The 21,468-nt window shown below is 35.9% G+C and overlaps 1 protein-coding gene across 1 annotated transcript in view; it reads right to left on the reverse strand.

The window, feature by feature from the left end:
- Positions 1–21,468, reverse strand: part of BRINP1 (BMP/retinoic acid inducible neural specific 1) — a 173,700-nt gene that overhangs the window by 38,965 nt on the left and 113,267 nt on the right. The window contains exons 4-5 of the mRNA XM_051979524.1: positions 17,254–17,423; positions 13,688–13,793 (exon numbers count right to left, since the gene is read on the reverse strand). Coding sequence (XP_051835484.1) covers positions 13,688–13,793; positions 17,254–17,423 — 276 coding nt within the window. The remainder of the gene's footprint in view (positions 1–13,687; positions 13,794–17,253; positions 17,424–21,468) is intronic.

A 21,468-nucleotide genomic window follows, 5' to 3' on the forward strand; every position in this document is an offset into this window, starting at 1 on the left:
CCAGAGTGAAAGGACTTAATTAAGGAGAAACTGGTAGGAAATGAGATTAAAGTATGAAGTAGACTTTTTTTAAATGTTTCACAGAGAAAGGTAGGACAGTAAGGAAGGACGATGTACTTTAGTAAATCAAGATAGAGAGATTGTGATATATATTTTAGTCATTAGGAAAAAAAGACAATAGTGAAAAAATAAAGATTAGAAAAAGGGAATCATAGTTGAGGCAATCTGATGGACAAGGTGGTAGGGAATGGATCAAGTGTACAAGAGAAACTTTGATACCCTGGCAATCTTCTTTGCCATACACATTGCCATTGCATGTATATCCCCAATGCCATGTTTCTACTTTCTGCTTATGAAATAGTTATCAAATCAATAGTGTCATTGCTCCTGAAAATACTCTTTACTGCTGTACTTCTCATCCCTATGATTTCTCAATACAAAATGGCCTAGCCACTAATCCCTCACTTGAATGTAAGTATCTTGAAAGCAGGGACTGTTTTGTTTTCAATTTGTATCCCTGGTGCTTAAAACATTTTATTAGGTAGTCAATAAATGCTTTTAAACTAATTAATTTAATTCTTATAGCTAGTTCTGAGTCTTTCCCCCCTCGAGGCTAAATACACCCATTTCCTTCAACATAATAGAACCTGACAAGCATTTATCTAACAATTACTATGTACAAAGGCATCATGGTAGGTTTATGGGACATAAAGACAAAATCAAAAACAGTTCTTGCCTTCCTGATGCTTACAGATCCTATAATGGCCTAGTTTCTAATTACAGATATTTTAAAAAATTTATGACATAGCATTTAAAGTTTGTGAGTTACTTTATATTCATAAGCTATTTGTTCCACATAGCAGCCTTGAGACAGGAAAATGCCACAGGTGTTTTTTTCCTTCTGTTATAATTGAGGAAATGGAGGTGATTTGTCTATGGTCAAAGAACAAGTGAGAGAAAATGGATTAAAATTCAGGTGTTTCTGAATCTAAGTTCAGGAGGCAATATTGTATGGTGGGTAGAATATGAGGCTTGTGAAAGCAGCTGGATTTGAATCTTGACTCTGCCACTTATGTGACCTTGTGCCTCTCAGGGCCTTGATATCCTCATTTATAAAATAAGGGAGATGGATTCCATCATCTCTGAAGTCCCTTTTAGTTCTAATCTTTGATTCCGTGATATGTGATCTTGCATTCTGTTTCCTCTGCTATTTACCCCTTAGAATAGTTTAAAACCATCGCCCCTAGTTAGCAAAATATTATCTACATATTCCCAAAAATAGACAGTGGGAATTTAGGAAGTCAAAGAAATCTGGATTGGATTAGCCCTAATGCAGGTCTTTTCCAGCTCTGAGAAGTTATGACTTTAAAATTTAATTAAACTTGGGCAAGTTACTTCTCTGAGGCAGCTGGTGGTAAAATGGATAGATCACTGGGCCTAGCATCAGGAAGAACTGAGTTCAAATATGACCTAGAGGCTTATTAGTTGTATGACACTGGACAGTTTTTATATCTCTATTTGCCTCAATTTCCTCGATGGTAAAATGGGGATGATAATAACAGTACCTACCTTGTAGATTTGTTAAAATGGTTAGCATAATGCCTGACACATAGTAAATGCTATTCCTTTCCCTTATTCTCCTGATCTTTAAAGTGGGATTATGAAGCAAAGTGGAGTAGTGGGTACAGTCCCATAGTCGGGAAGATTTTTGTTCAAGTTCTAACTCTGACACATACCTAATGTGTCACCCTGGATAAGTCACTTAACCACTCAGTGTCTCTAGGTGACAATTTCATTGGTAGAGGGAGTCTCCTCACTAAGAGTTACTCATTCCAATAAAATCATAGATCTTGACAATTACCTCACTCTCTGTCTGTCTGTCTGTCTCTATCTCTCTGTCTCTCTTTCTTTCTCTCTGTCTGTCTGTCTCTCTCTCTTTCTCTCTGTCTCTCTCCCTCTCTCTTTTCTTTCTTTGTTTCTTTCTTTCTCTCTTTCTCTTTCTTTCTTTCTCTTTCTCTTTCTTTCTTTCTCTCTCTCTCTCTCTCTCTCTCTCTCTTTCCTTCTTTCTTTCCCTTTTTCTATTTCTTTTTCTCTCTCTCCTTTCAAAAGTGGAATATTAATCCTTGCTGTGTCTCCTCCACGGAGAAGTTGAGAGGCTCTAACTAATGTGTAAGAATTTTGTACACTGCTGTTCACATGCCATGGGTTATTCAGTTCATTCAATAAACACTTCTGAATTGCTTGCTCTATTGCCAAAACACTGTGCTAGGCACAGAGAAAAAAAAAGAAAAAGAAACAGCCCCTGAGCTAGAGGAGGTTCCAGTATCCCAATGTGAGCGCTACAAGTACATAGAAATGGATAACAGGTAAAGCTTAAGGAGGAAAGGGCAGCAATGATTGCTGTTATTCAGGAAAGTAGCATAGAGAAGGTAATATTTGGCTTATTTCTAGAAGGAAGACAAATATTTTGAGAAGTAGAAATGAGATTGGAATACTTGGGAGGCATGAAAAGTTGACTTGTGAGAATGGGTAAGTCCAACATTTCACACCAAGATAAGGTCAAAATGGTTATATGACTTAGATATTAAGGATGACCATGAGTAAATTAGGGTAGCATGGAAAATTTCACCTCTCAAATATAAGGATAAGGGAATAGTTTAGGATGTAAATTTTGATTACATGAAATCAATTGTTGTACAAACCAAACTAATATAGCCAAGATTTGAAGGGAAACAGGAAACTGGGAGGGGGAAATTATAGCAAATTCCTCTGATAAAGGCTTTATTTCTCAAATAGAAAATGGATTCAAATTTATAAGAATATAAGCCATTCTCCAATTTATAAGTGTTTAAATGATATAAAAAGACAATTTTCAGAAGAAAAAAAATCAAAGCTATCTATGGTCATGTGAAAAAATGCTCTGAATCAATAATGATTAAATCAAATTTAAATAATTCTGAGGTATCACCTCACCCTAACAGATTGACTAATATGACAAAAAAAGAAAAGTGACAAATGTTGGAGAAGATGTGGAAAAATTGGGAAATAAATGTTCAGTTGGTGGAGTGCAACCATTTTAGAAAACAATTTAGAGAACAATTTGGAACTATGCCCAAAGGGCTATAAAACTATGTGCACCCTTTCACCATAACTACCACTACTAGGGCTGTATCCTAAAGACATCAAAAAAGGGAAAAAGACCTATTCGTACAAAAATATTTATAGCAGTATTTTTGTAACGAAAAAGAAGCAAAAATTTAGGGGATGTCCATCAATTGGGAAATGAGTGAGCAAATTGTGCATATGATTGTGATAGAATACTACATGTCATTAGGAATGATGAGAGAGATAGTTTCAGAAAAACCCGAGAAAAATTATACAGACTCATGTGAAGTGAACAAGAAAACATTGTACCTAGTAACGATAATATTGTCATATGATCAGCCATGAATGACTTAACTATTCTCAACAATAATATGATCCAAGATAAATTCAAAGAATTTATAATGAACCTGAATGTTCTCCACCTCCAGGGAAATAAGTGATGGAATCTTCATTAAGATCAAAGTGTCACTTTTTTTCCATTTTCTTTATCTTTTTTGCTTTAAAAAAATAACACGATTAATATGGAAATGTTTTGCTAGATTTCACATGTATACCTAATATCACATTTCTTTTCTTCATAATTAGTGGATGGGGATGGGAGAAAAGAGAATTTTGGACCCAAAAGTTTAAAAGAAATGAACATTAAAATTAAATAAAAATAATTTTGAAAGCAAACAAAGACAAAGGAGAGAGAATTGGTAGGACCCTTCTAGCTTCATCATAGTGTTCTAATTTATATTCTATCATACTCATACAAAAATTCTTAATGACACTTTTGGATATTTTTCTCCTTGTTCTATTATAGATAGATAGATTCTTGTGACTCTTTTGGATATAAATTATATTCTAACAAAACCCCTACTGTTGCTTCTCTGATCCTGATCCAACCCAGGATTCCACAGGGAATCAGATTGGAAGTTTCTTATCACATGATTCTCTAGGATGACATGAAACTGCATTTCCATCTCCTACAAAAATAAGGACCATTTTCCCCACCATTGCTTCAGTCTAATCTTTATTACAATGGTGATAAAGATGGAGTAATGAAGAATCCGCCCCTACTGAATGTTGCCAGAAAATAATCAGCAACTGATGCTTCTAAATGCTCCTAGTGTCATCATTTTTCAACAACCACTCCTCATTTAAAGTTCTTTCTTTTTGAAGGGGAATGGAATTTGAGTTAGGCGAGTTGCCAAGGGTTACACAGTTAGGTAAGATTTTAAAGCCACATTTGAATTCAGGTCCTCCCAACTCCAGGATCAATGTTCTATCCTTTGCTCCATCTAGTTTCCCCTACTCATTTGAAATTGATATCATCCATTCCTATAACCTTGTCTAGAAATCATTGTGGCTATTTTCTAAACTACTAATCATTCTCTTTTTTTGCTCAAGGAATTCATTATTAGGTATATTCTCCTCTGAAAAATTCATCCCTTCCCAGTCTTAGGCACATTGTTATAATAATAATGTTTATATTATCATCATCATCACCACCATCAACAACAGTTAACTCTTATCAGGATTTCAAAGCATTTTACATATATTACCTGATTTGATATACTGGTTTCTCTCTCAGGTCCCCAGTTTATCAATCACCTCAACTGCCAGGAACTTCAGCTCTATTCTATCTCGGTCTCACAGACTATAGACCTTATGATGACTGAAAAAGTAGTGTCTATTGTCTTTGGACATTCAAATTCCCCTCTCTGATCACCTCCTCCTTTTCTTTAGTCTCTTTAGTTCTTTCTTTAGTCTTTTGTACTTCTTGGTCTTTTCAACAATTAGGTGATTCAAGACAATTCCAATAGATTTGTGATAGAAAGAGTCAACTATGGAATCTCAATGTGAATCAAAGCATAGTATCTTCACCTTTTTGTGATTGTTATTGTTGATTGTTTGTTTGCTTGTTTTTCTAGTGTTTTTATTTTTCCTTTTGATCTGATTTTTTCTTGTGCAGAATGATAAATATGAAAATATGCTTAGAAGAATTACACATGTTTTACCTATATTAGATTGCTTGCTGTCTAGAGCAGGGGAAAGAGGAGAGGCAGAAAAATTTGGAACACAAGGTTTTGCAAAGGTGAATGTTGAAAACTATCTTTGCATGTATTTGGAAAAATAGAAAAGTTATTAAAAAATAAAAATAAATAAAGAGAGCCACAAAAGATAAACAAATACACATACATACATACATATATGTATATCTTTTGTCATTTCGGAAAATTCTGGTCCCTTGATTTCTTCCTACTTTGCCAATCACTCATGCTGTAACTTCACTCTACTCTTGTCACAGTCTTTACCATTTGGTTAACTACTTTAAGAATGTAGGAATCTCTAGTACAGTTATCCCACATCTCCTCTTCCCTTTTGAATTCCCACATTCTGTCTACTCCATCTTCTCATACAGCTGATAACTTTATCTCCTATCTCACTTAGAAAAGCAAGGCTATTTCATTAGCCTTTTTGGTTTCCAAATTTATAATCTTGGAGTCACCTTTGATTCTTTCCTCTTGCTCATGCTCCTCTCTGATTAGTTGTCAAATTCTAAGTTTCCACCTATAGTGCCTCCTCACCCATGCTGACAAAAGCCAAGCTTAAGCTTTTGTCATCTCTCTTTTAGACTATTAAAATTTCTAATTGGTCCCTCTTTCACATATCTCCATATTCTACAATCCATTTTCTACACATAGTTTCAAAAAGGGATGGAAATATCTAAAATATGAGGTACCCTCCCTGATTAAAAAAAAATCTTCAGTGACTCCCTATTAACTTTGGGTCAAATGAAAACTTCTCAATTTTAGCATTTAAGCCTCCCCATGTTCTGGATGCAATATACCTGTACAGTTTTAATTCTGATTAGCCTCCTTTGTATACTTCATACTTCAGACAAAATGCCTTATCAGCTATTTCCTGAATTGTCCCACTTTGTCCCTTTAGTTACATAAGCTATTCCCTCAGCCTAGAAAATGCTTTCATTTCCTTTGTCTTCTCTTTCTTTATACTCAGTACAGGTAGAATTTTCTCTAAGCTTTCTCTTATCTTCATAGCTAACTGCATTTTCCTCTGAATTGATTCCTAGGTATTTTGACCTAGCCTTTAGCATCTTTATTTTATCCCTTTAATAGTAGTTATCTGTGTACTGCCTGCAGTAGAATGTAATCTACTTGAGGACTGTGATTATCTTTTCTTTTTTGTTTTTAATCTTTTCATACTCAGTTCACCCTAGAACTCTGATGGCCTTTGAGAAATATTGGTTAAATTTTATCAACTAAAAGTCCCACCTAATTCTTATGTTCTATATTTTGTGTTGCAATATTCTATGTTCTAAGGCCATTTCTAGCTCTAATATTTTATGAATCTATAGGCTTAAGTATTCTCAAAGGTACTTTTTAGCTCTAGTCTTTCAATCTATGGATCTGAATATTTGAAGATGAAGGTCCTTTAAAAGCTTTAAAGAGGTTGATTCAGATAAGGAAACAGTACTTTGCCTAGCACCCAGGAGAGCAAACATTTGCCATTCATTATCCATAGAAGCTATATAGACTGAGAAAATTAATAGGATCAAGATTTTTAGATGAGTTCATGAATATACTTTCAATGGCCATTCAGTGACTAAAGAGGATTCCTTAGGGCTTGCTGAGCATTTCAATGAAAAGATTTAGGAAGTCAGTGTAACCTAGGTGTATGATCTTTCTTCTTCACCCAACATACAATCAATGACAATGATTGCCTTAAGGGGTAAAAATATTTTGAGGCTGATGAAATTGTGTATTGCTTCCATATCCATGAAGTTCAAAATTCCTTTATCTGATCATAATATTTTATCATTCCATCTTTTTTCTGTCTTCTGACCTTAAATTCTGTTCTTCACCAAAATCTTCCTTGTTTTCTGACCCGTCTTTATGACATCTAGTAGTCTCAATCACCTTCTTCCTCTTCTCTTGATTTTTATAACACTGCTCCCACTTTGCCCTACTCTTTTTCTAATGACTTTTTTTCTCCTTATTTGTATCCAGGAAACAAACCTGGGCTCTCTTCTATAGTATCTCTAGTAAGATCTATCTCATCAGCTCCTTCCAGTTCAATTGTTATGTTTATGCAAATGATTCCCAGATCTAAATATCCATCATTTACTACAATCACATAAATAGTTGTAGAATTGAGAGACTAGAATCCAGGTCTCTTCACTGACAGATTATTGTTGTTTTTGCTATTTTTTTTGTTTGTTTTTTTGTATTTTTCCCTCCCACAATACTTGTCTATATCCTCCCATAACTTTTTACAGAAGGCTGGCTAGACTTTAGCCTCTGAAAACTGACTTATCATTGGAAGAGGTTTTTTTTTTTTTCTTTCCTTTTTTCCCCTTTTCTATCTATCTTTCCTTCTAGCTATCAGTGGTATAAAAGTACCTGGAACTATCTATGTCAGTGTCTATGGTGCCCATATCCTGCTTGGTAAATAGATAAGATATCATTTATTCTCCTACTCTTTTTGGACAGGGATAAATATTTATGTGTTTGATTTAATATTACCCTTCCTTTAATCAAAACTAGCCAAATCTTGAACCCAAAGATTTCTTCTTTGATTCATATCCTTAGAATCACAGAATGCAATATCTGAAAGGAACCATAAAACATAGAGTGCTAGAAGAAATAATGTAGAAAAGTAGAGATGGAAGTGACCTCAGAATATGAAATGTCAAATTAGGAGTGGTAGAACAGGATTTAAGTTTTACCTCAGTGACCTTGCCGCTGCACAACTGATCTCCAAGATCTTAATGATTTTTATGTGCTGTGACTATTACAGTCTATTCTTCTAAAATGTTATGTTTTAAGGTCTCTTCCTGATTTGACATTTCCATCTCTAGTTTCCTTAGATAAGTTATTTATCTCTATATGCCTCATTTTTGTAAAGTATAAAATGAGGATATTTAAGAGCTCACATCTCAACTCTCTTCCAGCTCTAAATTTATAATCATCTTTGGTCATTACTGAGGCATCGAGGTGGCCCAGTGGATATGAATGTTAGACACATTTATTAACTATGTGACACTAAGCAAGTCTTTAACCTTTCTCAGCCTCCAATTCTTCATCTGAAAAATGGGACTAATAATAGCAGTATTTTTCAGGGCTGTTTTGGAATCAAATGAGATAACATGTATAATGCCTGTAAATCTTATAGTGCTATATAAATGCTAGCTGACTCCAGAAATTCTTAACCCGGTCCCTTTCCTGGAGAAGAAAAATGATAAATCTTTATTTTATTCATGTCTAACTGGAATGTAACATTTACTTTATTATATAATAGGAAATAATAGATAAGAATTATAATTATACTATATAACAATTATATAATATAAACAATTGAATATATAATAATTGCATATGCATATATATAATCTAAGAAGGGGTTCATAGATTTCATCAGACCAAAGGGGTCCATGACATAAAAAAAAATCAAGAAGAGCCCCTAATCTAATCCAAGTCATCTTTGTACAGATGAATATACATAGATACACACACACACACACACACACACCCCTAAGATGTGTGTTCCATGTTCCAGGTCTGTAAGATTTCCCCTCTACTCTGCAACTTACTTTTGTCTAATCAATTTGAATCTCCAAGTTTTCCCACCTTCCTGGGTGTTCCCTCTATAGGCTAGAGGTCTTATGGGGAATTCAGGGCTCTGGGCTCATAAAACAAAACCATTATTTGGATGCAGCCAGGAAGTCAGCAATTGCCTTTGTCGTGAAGATGCTGCTGGTATATTGAACAGGCCTCCCAGCCAGAGCCACATGAAGGCAGAAACATGGATTCTTGTCAGTGTCTCCTGCTCCAATGCTAATCAGATGAAGGGAGCCTCAGTCACAATCCATTACCTACAGGCCTGTGACTTATTCTTAATGAGATTCGGCCAAAAGGCTAGAGATGAAAGAAGGGATTTGTCAAAATTATTCAGAAAACCATCCTCCAGATTGAAAAGATAACATATGGAGTACTGTTAAAGGTCACTTGCTTTATTAAGACAACACTTTTGGGGGGTTAATCCATCCCTTTGCAGATTCTTTGAATGTAGACTTCCAGCTACACAATCACATATAAATTTTCTTTTCTGAAGTCACTATTCTCATTGGTGATCCTCTTATAAACCAACAGAGCTTCATTATTTATTCTCTTCTAGAATTACAATCAGTCAGTCTATAAACATATAATTAGTACCTACTATTCACTCTGAACAGTGCTAAGTGCTGAGCACGAAAAGGTAAAAGATAGTCCCTTGTTTTCAAGGAACTCCTACTCTAATGGGAGAAACAATATGCACAAACAAGCTATATAAAGAACACATTGGAGATAATTTACAAAGGGATGGAACAAGCATCAAGGGAGATTGAGAAAGGCTTCTAAGAGAAGGTGGCATTTTTAACTGGGTCTGGAAGAAAACTGGGGAAATCTCACAAAAAACACATGTCCTAACACTGGACATTTTCTCTGGCTGTTCCCCTGCCTGAAATGATCTCATTTTTCATATCCATTTCCTGATTTCCACGGCTTTCTTCAAGTCCCAGAATATGCTGTATTGAGTGAAGTAGAAGAAGACAAGAAAGCTGGAAGAAAGGGGGCTTTGAATGCCATAGAGGAGAATTCATAATTGATTCCGGACATGAAAGCCACTAGACTTGATTGAGTAGTGGGGTGATGTGGTCATACAGAAGATCACTTTGACAGCTGAATGGAGAATAAACTGCGATGAGGAGAGATTGCTACAGCAGATTCATGGGTCAAGGACTCTGGAAGTTTGGTTAATCCTCTGCATGACCCCCATGTCTGGTGTGAATTGCTTCTCATTGCCACTTCCAAGAATCTCTGGCTTCTTTCTGAGCACAGTTCAGTTGCCTATTCCTACGCCAAGCCTTTCCAAATCATGAAATTACTTGTGCATGCTTTGTACAAACTTAGGATGGATATACTTGGAGACTTGCTGCACCTTCTCTGTCTTTTAGATTGAACAGAGTTGCTGAGAGGACAGAAACTATTTCTTTTTTGTCTTTATATCTCCAGGGCTGAGCACAATACCTTACACCTAGCAAAATGTTAATAAATTTTTGTTGAATGAATTGAATGAATTTTACTGATGAGGAAACTGACATCCAGGAAGTTTCAAGGGAAAAGAAGTAGATATGGAATAAAACAATTGAGTTGAAGGAAAGAGTTCTCATAGGAATTAGAATCAGTTTTAAAACTTAGAAGAGACTTGAGGATCGTCTAGCTCAACTCCCTCATTTTCAAAGATGAATAATCTGAGGTCCAAAGGGGGAAGGAGCTATTTAACTTTACTAAGCCCAGTAACTTTGTGCTACATGTATATTACTTATATATTATATAATATAAGGAAGATGACCTAAATTGTATCTAAAGTCCTTTCCAGTGCTCTGAAGTTTATGACTGACTCAAGGTCTGTAAGTTCCAAAATCAGGAGTAGAAAACAGGAACCCTGACTTTTCCCCCTTAGACAAACATGGACAAGATTAGAGTTCTTTCTACTAAACCATGAGAGAAACCTGCAGAAATGCATTTTAAGTTGAAAAAAAACAGAGTTGGACCAAAAGAAGAACTTTGTGCTGGAGAAGATGGTTACATTCTGAGATGAATTATGGATGTGAAATTGCTTTCTCTGGAGGTCTCTGAAAACATAATAGATCCTCATCTGACCAGATGGTTTGTGTATAGTACCGCCTGGAGGTGGGGATATAGATTCGATGATGTCTCAAGATCCCTTTCAGCTCTACCAATCTATATTTCTACTTCCTTACTATCCCAGTTATGATTCCCTTCTTTTCAGCTGTATTTTTTGCTCCAATTTCCTTTAATTCTTGAATTATCACACTTGTAAGGGACTATAAGACATACAATGTGAAGAGCTGGAATGCATCTTAGAATGTCAAATGTTTTAGAATGAGAGAGTAGAAAAGAATTCTACAAATTACAAAATAAAATTATTCAATACATAGATGAGGAAAGTGAACCAGGTGATGTAATGCCAAATACCAAAACTTCATTAGTGGTAAAGCTAGAGAAAGAACTTAGGCTTCCTACCTCCCAGTCTGGATTTATTTCCTTCCCTCTATTCCAACTTCCTTTAGTTTCTACCTTTTCCCATCTATCTTTTTTTTCTTTCACAGAAATGAGATCTGTATTACATTCATAGATCTTCACCATACCAGACAAAATCTTCAATCTCTCTATGCATCAATTTCCCCAAAAGTAAGATAGGGAAGATAATATCTGCCCTCTTCAGATGGATACAGGATTCAATTACATAATGTCCATAGAAGAACTATTGGGTTTCCTGGAGAGAGATGTATAAAAATACAGAATTATCATTGCATCACTATTGTTATTACTACTGCAGCTACCACAGCTGCTCTGACTACTAACTTCCCTTTATTGCTTTCATGTTCCATTTTTCCCCATCCCCACTGTCATTTTCTTTTTCTCATCTCATTTTCTTTTCCTCTTTCTTGCTTCTATTTCTCCCTTGGCATCCATTTTATAAACGATTACAGGATGAATGTTCATTAAAGGAACTATTGGCCATTGCTGCCCATCACTGTCATCAATAGTGGTCATCAGCATCATCATTATCACCATCAACATCATTATCATCATCAACAAGAACCATCACAAAAAGTTTAATTTGGCACTTACACTATTATAGACATTAGCGAGATGTCATTCAAAAGCATTTAGGAATAGCTCATTATGTACATGTCATTATCCTTGGTGCTATAGAAGGTACAAAGACAAGTAAGTTCTTGTCCTCAAAAAACTTAAAATCCTTAGAAGAAAAAAAGGAAAGTACACAGATATAATGTAAAAGAGAACACTAGGAATGCACTTAAAAATGTAAATGAAATCAGAGCAGGGAGAGGTCATCATTGACTAAGGGGAGCAAGGAATGCTTCATGGAAAGCAAGGCCATCAAAATATAAAGTATTATTAATATAGTTATATATTACACGAGGGCAACAGATGCCCCAGGGAATTATGGCGGGAGCAGAATAGAAGACATAGGAAAACTTGAGGCATATTTGGATGAGCCAGTTTGGCAGGGACAATAGAATATATAAGAGATTATTAGTGTGAGAAAAGGATGGAAAGAAAGGATTGGGTCAGACTATAAAGAATGTTATATCCCAAACTAATGAGTTTGGAATTTATTTATTTTGCAATACAAAGCAATTGACAGGTATTGAAGATAAGGGAGATATTCATCTGTTTATTTCTGTGGCAGACTCTTCAGGATAGACTGGAATGAGGGGGGATATTCAAGTCAAGAAAACTAACCAGGAAACTACAGTGATAATTTAGGGAAGAGATGATACAGACTTGTATTGAGGGCAATTATAAATAGAGAGGATAAAGATAATGAAAACAATGTTAAAGAGACAAAAAAAAAGTGGGACAGGGATTCAAAAAGGTATAAAATGTAGCTATCTTTCTTTCTCTCAATATCACTTCTCTGAGTGCTTCCCAAGGACTCAAGTCAAGGTATGACTTACTAGGCCCTAATCTCTTTCAGAGAGATTTATTCATATACTTCCCCTCTAAGTCACCTCCTGTACCCCCTTCTTCCTTTCTTTCTCCTTATTATGAAGCAATGGGACTGATTGTTCCTTATCCACAATCTTTTCTAGCAGGAATGGGAGCACAAAGAGTTACCAAGATATCAGAACATCAAAGTCACATCAATCAATGCTCAGATCTGCTTTGCAAATCTAAGGCCAATTTTCCTCCCACTGACATTCTGAGCCATCCTTATTCTGCACTTTGGGAGAAGGTCATATCTGTCGGTTGCTCAGTCTCGTCAAAGCTGGGATATAATTTGATAGAAAAAATATGCACAGGGATGATTAGCAAATAAAATGAAAGAAAAAAATCATAGAGGGAACCAACATAGAGAACCAAAGTGCTATAAAATACCCTATATTTCTTGGAATTCAAATAACACCTGTCAAAACACATAGAAAATCAAAAACAATAATGGAGAAATATCCAGACGACATGTTATGAAATTTTAATATATATTAGGTCTGAGGCATCTATAAATAACACTATTTGGACATTTTCATCAAAATAATCAGATAAAGCTCACATTTCCATACTTTCTGTCAGAAAATAATTAATAACCATGAATTTCATGTACTGTATATGTTAGATTTTTTTTAAAATCACATTTTCACAATTCCTGATTTCTATGCTTTTAGTTTTTCATCTTTCTCCCTCTACTCTCTTTTTACCCTTCCTCTTTTCATCTCCTTTTTTATTATTTCTCCCTCTTTTTTCTTTTCCTTTTCTTTCTCTTCACTGTTTCTTTCTTACCATCATCTTCCCTTTTTCTCCTTTCTCCTGCCTCTCTATTTTCTTTATTCTCTGCTACTATCACTTCTCTTCCTACTCTCTTTTTTTTCTTTCCCTCAGTCCCTCTTTCTCTACCTCAGCTTCTTCATTATCCATTCTATCCTCTGGTCTCTCTTTTGTATTTCAACTCACTCTCTGTTTTCCATATCCCACTTTCTTACCTTGGAGGTGGAGTTTGCTCTCCGTGCTTTGTAGAAGGACAGAACTCACAGAGTCCAGATTATCATAGCTGTTGCAGCCCAGGGGACCAGTGCGGGTTTCTGTTACCTAGTATAATAACCAAGAACAACATTAAAGGGTTGCCTCTCAGAGACCATGAACAAGGTCAGCCCTTATCAAATGACAGCGGAGGAAGGGTTAGTCTTTTATGTCTTTTCATTCATTCTCAGCACTCTCTTCTCTCTCCTATTCCATTCCAAATTCCCATATCAGATTCCAAGCCTTTATTCTCTTCCCTCTGTGAGTTAATCTCCATCCATCTGATACTGATAAAAGCTCAAAGTTTTTCTCCTCTTTCAGGTAGTGACATTGTTGGGCCTAAGGTGTCTATGATAAACCCTGACATTGTCAAGATCCAAAGGACTGGAGAACTAATCAGAAAATTTTAGGTCTCATGACATGGGAAAAAAGATATTTTGAATAGAGATCCTCAAATCATGTCACATCAATGACTATTCATTCTACCAACTTAAAATGTTCACTCTGTCTTCTCTACCTACTCTTCATTAACAAATTCTATTTCAAAAAAGAAAGAAGAGAATTGTTTAATCTTTCTCTCTCTCCGTTTAGCAACTGAATGTCCTCATTGGAAAGAAGTTGTTTTTACATTTATATCTGACCACTTAACAAAACCTTACAAATAATAAATGTATAACAACTGTGTGATGAATGATTGAATTTGTTTGGATAGTTATCAGAAGGAACATCAAAATTCTCCCTTTTCTAAACACTATCCCTTCATTTCTGCTTGTTCTCAGTCTCCTTAATGTTTTACAATGGAAAGATTTCATGATTGAAGATTGGAAGACAGGGAATCAAGATGACTTCATTTTAAGAAGCCTTCTACTATAAGTGCTTTCATCTTTTGCATGTAGAAATCCTTTTGTTTGTAAAAAAAAATTTAGTTTGTTGGATTATTTTTTTTGATCTGTCTATAGACTAAAAGTGAGTGCCAGTGTTATTTCTGTTGCTGCCTTAATGTGTGTGAAATAAAGGCTTTTAGACTTTGTTTTTTTCTTTTTTTTTGTAAAATAGAGATACTGATAAATGACTTTTTTACTTCAAAGAGTGATTGTAAAGAATAAAAAAATAGCAAATCATTATATGAATAAAAGTGTTATAAACCAAAAAAAATCATATAACTTCAATATACAATTTTACAGAATCTGTTATATGCATGTGCTTTGTGGTAGCACACCCAGAACTGGATCTAATAAAATCAATATTTTCTGACAGGGCATAGGAGAATCCTAGTTCAAGAAGTTCAAAGGGTCTTAAGATAAGCCACTCCTCATCCACATTTCACCAATGAGCAAACAATACTAAGAAAACATCACCATACAAGAGAATAAATAACAATAAAGATTTAAATCAACATCCTGAGACTCGAATTGCATATTGTTATGTCATACTAGTTCTCGGGTCAAAGACCCAAAATGGAATAGTAAAGAGTTAAAGGTGGCAATATATTCAAGTGATGGGCAAAGATAAGGAGAAAATAAAAACAAATACAAATACAAAAACAAAGTCTCTGTCCTAGGTTGCAGAGAGAAATGGATTGTCCACTGAGGCTTCCTACATGTGATTGCCCGGGAAACCCTGAAAAGAAGAAGCTTTTCCTTCCCAGATGCACTAGAGAGGATTATCAGCTGTCAGAGTTTCAATATCTCAATTCAGCATCCCATAGTGAGGATGTGCAGTGGGGGAGGCAGGGGGAAGAGAAAAGTCAGGGAGCCATTTCATAGTCATGAAAAAATCAGCTCTTTCAGAATTCTCATACACTGAAAGCTTCATACAGATCCTGCATTTAGTACTGAATTCCCTAATAATGGGAATCCTTTCCTCCCCTAAATCTGGGTTCATGAGTATCACAGAAATTGGCCCTTTTTCTGGCAAATTTGTTTGTCTCCTCCTCTCTGTTCCTCTTCACTGGCTCAATTCCCCTTCCCTCCCCTTCCCGCCTTTCCTTTTTTCTCCTCTCCTTCCTTCCCTTCATTTCCTCTTCTCTCTCTCTCTTTCTTTCTCTCTCTCTCTCTCTCTCTCTCTCTCTCTCTCTCTCTCTCTCTCAAACTCTCTCTCTGTCTCTCTCTCTCTCTTCCTCTCTCTCTCTCTTTTTCTCTCTCTGTCTCACTTCTCTCTCTCTCTTCTTTCTTTTTCTTAGTATATCCATATGCTACAAAGATAGAATAGTATTTGAAATAATATGACCTACACCCAAAACATGTCATTGTTTCTTATTCCTTATATGAATTTGGGTATGTCACTTGCCCTCTACGAACTACAGTTCATCTGCAATAATGAAGAGATTTAATCTCTACAGTCCCTTTCAGGTCTACATTTTAGGAATAAGCTAAGAACTCCCTTCTTCATTTTATCTTTGTGTATTTTAAAGGTTTATGTTTTTCAGTTGCCTATTTGCATCTCTTGCTCTGGTCCCTACTCTTTTAACAAATTTGGAGAAAGATATTAAAGGAGTAGGATAATCTTAGTGAACTATCTGGAAATCATTTAGTGAAAAATCACTAATATGGCTATGGAAAAAATCAAAGTACAACATACATTTGTATGTATACGTATACATGTATACATATGTTTGTACAAATACTTATACCTGTAAACAGATGCATATACCAAAATCCATTTGCACATATGAGAAAACTCATATACACAAATCTATACTCACAAATTAATGTATGCTTTGTATGACAGGAGACCACTTTGGTTGACAAAAGTATTAACCATATGGTTCACTTCAAAAGTGATCTCCCTTATTCAGAAATGCATTTTACATTTCTTTTTTACATATTTCTTGCTAAGAGCAGGACTCAAATGATGGCTATGGGGTTTATAGGTTGTGAAAAGTACTATATGTGAGTTCTGACTCAACACTTCACAGACTGTGATTATGGGAAAGTAATTTCATATCTTTGGGGCTCAATTATAAAACATACATAATTCTCCTTATACCACCCATATCATATCACAAGAAAGTTGGGTAAAAATGATTTGCTAAATATGAAGTTACATGTAATGCCTTTGTGTATCATTACCTATTTCACCATTGTAGCAGTCCATGTACTAACAGTCCTGACCAACTTGGTTGAGTCCCAAATGTATCCATTTCAACCTTAAAGAGTATTTGAATTTGAATCCAGTGACTTAGATTCTGGTCCTGGATATTCTACAAACTATGAGACTTTCTTTAAGTAAACTCTTTTTGAGCTTTCTTTTTATATCATGGCCTGCTATGTTGTAAGGTTTATGATCTAGCTATGCTTTAGTTCTTACAATGTAGTTTTATATTCTGAAATTCTATATACTATGTTCTCTTCCAGCTCAAGTATTTTTGTTCTAAGGACGATTCTATCACTGAAATTCCATATGTTCTTTCCTAATAGTCTCCCAAACTATCCTAAAAAGCATCTATGATGCTTTGGAAAATCTGCTTATCCCTGCCTTGTATGTCTACCCTGTATTCCTTCTCTCAGGGAAATGCCCCAAGCCACACCTTGATTGCTCCGGTGGAGATCTGGATCTCATGGAGTCTCCTCATTGTGCCATCACGGTCGACAAAGTAAGAGGATGCAAGTTGGTGCAGAGCCTCTACACTTTGGGTAGCATTCCCTGACTTCCTGTCGAGTCGGCTTTTGTCCATGTACATGGTCAAGGCCTCCTCTCCTGTGGGGAAAAATCAGAGAAATTACATCATGCAGAAGGCTCCCTAATGTGGGCATATTGCTAGTCACCTTTACCTGTTCACCTTGTTTCACTTCACAGGCCATTCGGTAACCAGTGACTCTTCTCCAATTCATTTCTATTTTTTCCCTTTGAAACTCAAGAGTAAAATTCAAGTCCTGGGGTACTTGTTAACCATCATGGTTTCATGGATCAGAGATCATGGACAACCTTGGGATAATCTCTAAGGTTTTTTTTTTTTCATTACAATATTCTATAAGTTGTATGAGTCAAATAAAGATGAGAGAAATGGAGAAATCATAGACCCTAGAATCAAGTAAGTTGAATGTGAATCCCTATCCTGCTACTCACTTTATATGACCTTAGCTGAACCAGTTATTCTCTTTGGACCTCAGTTTTTTATTTTGTAAAATAAGTTATTTGGGTTAGATGGATCTGTGATTCCTTCCTACTCTAGATATATGAATCTGTGACATAAGATCCCTTCAAATTCTATGCTTTTTCTAAAGATTTATTTACTATACAGTCCAGTGACCTTGTCAACTCAATCCAAGGTTGGGTGCATATCTTCCACTGGTTCCAACACTAGGCAGAGTGTCTGACACATAGTAGGTGCTTAATAAATGCTACTTGATTAATTGACTGGCTTGAAAGTTTACTCTTGAGTATAATCTATTTCTAATATAATCTGAAGTGAGAAAACTTCTGGCCAACCACTAAGGGTTAATTAACCAGTCTTCAGGGAAGATTTTGTAATGCATACCATCAATTTGGCAATTGGAGAACTGGAGATTCTTAAAAAAAAATAAAACAAAAAAAGGAGTATTTTCTGAGATAGTTTACAGATTTTATCACACTAACCAGCCTTCTGTTTTAGAAGCATTCCTTCCTTGGATTCTTTAGAAGAATCCCTTTTTTGGTATTCATGTTTAATAAGAAAACCCTTATGGAGGTGGTTCCATATGAGACGGCATTATGCCATTCCACAAGAGGCTTGGTTAGTCTGACCCATGGGTAGAGTCATTTTCAAGTATTCAGTTTTCATTCTCTATCTCTTTATGGAAGGTGGTATAGTCTGATTTACCTAGAGGGGAGGAAATAGGCCTTTATAATCTGCTTAGTAGAGAATAAAGACCACTGGGTTTGGGTCAAAAGATCACAAATCTGTGATTCTAGATTACTATTTCTATGAGATTGGTCAAGTTATCATCTTTGTCTTACCTTTCAGGACTTAGTCTAGAGTCAGGTACATAGCAAGTAGAGTAAACATTCCTTACCATTTTTATGTATCAGGGGCTCTGACAATTATTTGGGATTTTAAAGAGAGACAGAGAACAAGAGAGACAGAGAGAGAGAGAGAGAGAGAGAGAGAGAGAGAGAGAGAGAAAGAGAGAAAGAAAGAGAGAGAGAAACATAGAGACAGAGAGAGAAAAAAGAGAGAGACAGAAATAAAGAGAGAAATATAGAGACAGACAGAGACAGAAACAGAGATAGAAACAGAAATAGACCACAGATAGGCTTCAAGGAGCTCACTGTTTGATCAAGGAGAGAATAATCAAATATCAACCAAAAAACTATATAAAATATACATAGGAAATATTAAGAGAAGGAAGGGACTACAATTAAGAAAGATTGAAAAAGACCTCCTTTAGAGGATGGGATCTTAATTGGGACTTAAAGGAAGCTGGGAAGCTAGTAGGCAAATATGAGGAGAGTGTTACAAGCTTGGGAGACAACCAAAGAAAATAAATGGAACTGAGTGTTGGGTCTTTCTCATGGAATACCAATATCACAGGACTAAAGAATACATCATGGGGAGTAAGGTATAAGAAGACTGGAAAGATGGGAAAGGGCTGTTTTGAAGAGCTTTGAAGGCCAAACAAAAGATGTTATATTTATACATAGAAGTGAGAGAAAGCCATTGGAGTTTATTGAACCAGTTTATGGTCAGACCCACACTTTATGAAAATCAATTTGGTGGCTAAATGAAGAATGAATTGGAGTGGGGAAAGATACCAATAGGCAAATGCAAAAGTCCAGGACCTGCATCAGAATGATTGCAGTGTTGAGAGAAAAAAGGACATATTTGAAAGATATTACAAAGGTCAAATCAACAGACTTTGGCAATAGATTGGATTGAGGTGGGGGATGTGAAAGACAGTGAGGAATTGAGGATGACATCTAGCTTATGAGTTTGAAAGACTTAGAGGATAATGTGTCTTCTACAATAGCATAGGAATTGGGAAGAGGATCTTTGAGGAAAATAATAAATTCAGTTTTGGACATGATGAGTTTATAAGATGTATATTGCACATACAATTTGAGTTATCTGAAAAAAATTGGGAGATGGGAAAATGAAGTTTAGATTTTATAGTAGATTTGAGTATCATCAGAACAGAGATGATAAATTAAATTCATGGTAGTCAATGAGAAAACTAAATGAAATAATATACAAAGAAAAGACAAGATAGTCTAAGTCAGAACTCTATGAAACATCTACAGTTAGAGGAAAGGATTTAGGTGAGAATATAGTAAAAATTATTGAGAAAGAGGGATTCAATACATAGAAGAAGAATCAGGAAAGACTAGTGTCCTGAAAACCCAGAGAAAAAAGAGTAGTATCAAAGAGGACAGGATGATGAAAAAATGTCAAAGCCTACAGAGAGGCTGAAGAGAGTGAGAATTGAGACAAAGATAGTGGATTTGGCAATTGAGAAATCATTTATAATTTTGTAAAGAGTGGTTTTATTAAATGATAAAAGGATTGCTATTGCTACTACTTATATGACCTTGAACAAGTCAGTTAACCTAAACCCTAGTCTTCTCATTGGCAAAATAAGGATATGACTTTTTAGGACCTATTTCATGGGATTGTAGTGAGGTTGAAATGAGGTGATATACAAAGTGCTAAGTAAATGTCAATTATTATTGTTGCATTATGGAATGTCCACAGGACAATAGATTTAGAGGTGAAAGGAAACTTAAAAATCACCCGTCATGACACCCTTATTTAAAATAGTGACATCAATCACTCCTTGCACTTTGTATATTACATGATTCTTGTGGGGAAAACACTTTCAAGCACTATAGAAACTGGAAGTTTAATTATAATAACTAATTACTAGAAAGTCAGGATTAGGGAAAGGAAGTTTTAAGGCTGGTGGAGGAAGGTAAGGGAGGAGGGCAAGCTGGCAGGGAACCAAGGTTCCCTCTGGACTCAGAGCTGGTAGAAGCTGAGCTTAGATCAGGAGGGGTTAATAGGCTTCTTGCTGCATTATTAAGACTTAATTTCCTGTTTATTAAGATGATGTTCTGTTCAAAGTTGTCTTCCCTTTTGGGTATTCCTACAAATTACCTCTCTGCTTCACAGATTCCCTTCCTGAGCTTCTGTGGCCTCCAAGTGACTTTGTACAAGCTCCCCCGCCTCCACTTCCCAACAAGGGTGTGACTGGCTCTGATGAAGGCTGGGGGCAAAAAAGAGGCACTGGCTGGAGGGGAATCTGACTGCCTTACACCCTGATTAACAGTGAGCCATTCATTGCGTACAGATGTGGCTTCTGGATGGCAGGGAAGCCTGCATCTCTCTGTCCTCCCCCACACTGGCTTTCTCTTTTCTCCTCAGCCAGGGGAAGGTCTGATGGAAATGGGGATGCTAATGAAAGCTCACACACAGCCACTCTCCTGAGCTCCTGGAGTGCCGTGTTTTCCAGAGGCAGGGTCTTCAGAGAGGTTAAAGAAATCACAGACACTATGAGACAATGAATGTGAAATAGCAGGGAGAGTCGGCAAACTGTGGGGAAGAGAGGGATAAATGGGCTCTCATTCAATCCCTACCGCCTTCCCCTGGATGACCTTGGGCATTACCCTCAAAGGCTTCATCAGTAAAATGTGAGGGAGTTTGGCTACATGATCCCTCTTTTTATTTCTGATAATCTATGTTCAGAGGTTTCACTTCACAGGGGCCCTATGTGACAGAGTTGTCCTGAAGCTGTGTCTATTTTAAACAGTCTAGAAATAGAAGATGTTT

The sequence above is a fragment of the Antechinus flavipes genome, chromosome 2 (genome assembly GCF_016432865.1).
Source record: "Antechinus flavipes isolate AdamAnt ecotype Samford, QLD, Australia chromosome 2, AdamAnt_v2, whole genome shotgun sequence".
Lineage (NCBI taxonomy): Eukaryota > Metazoa > Chordata > Mammalia > Dasyuromorphia > Dasyuridae > Antechinus > Antechinus flavipes.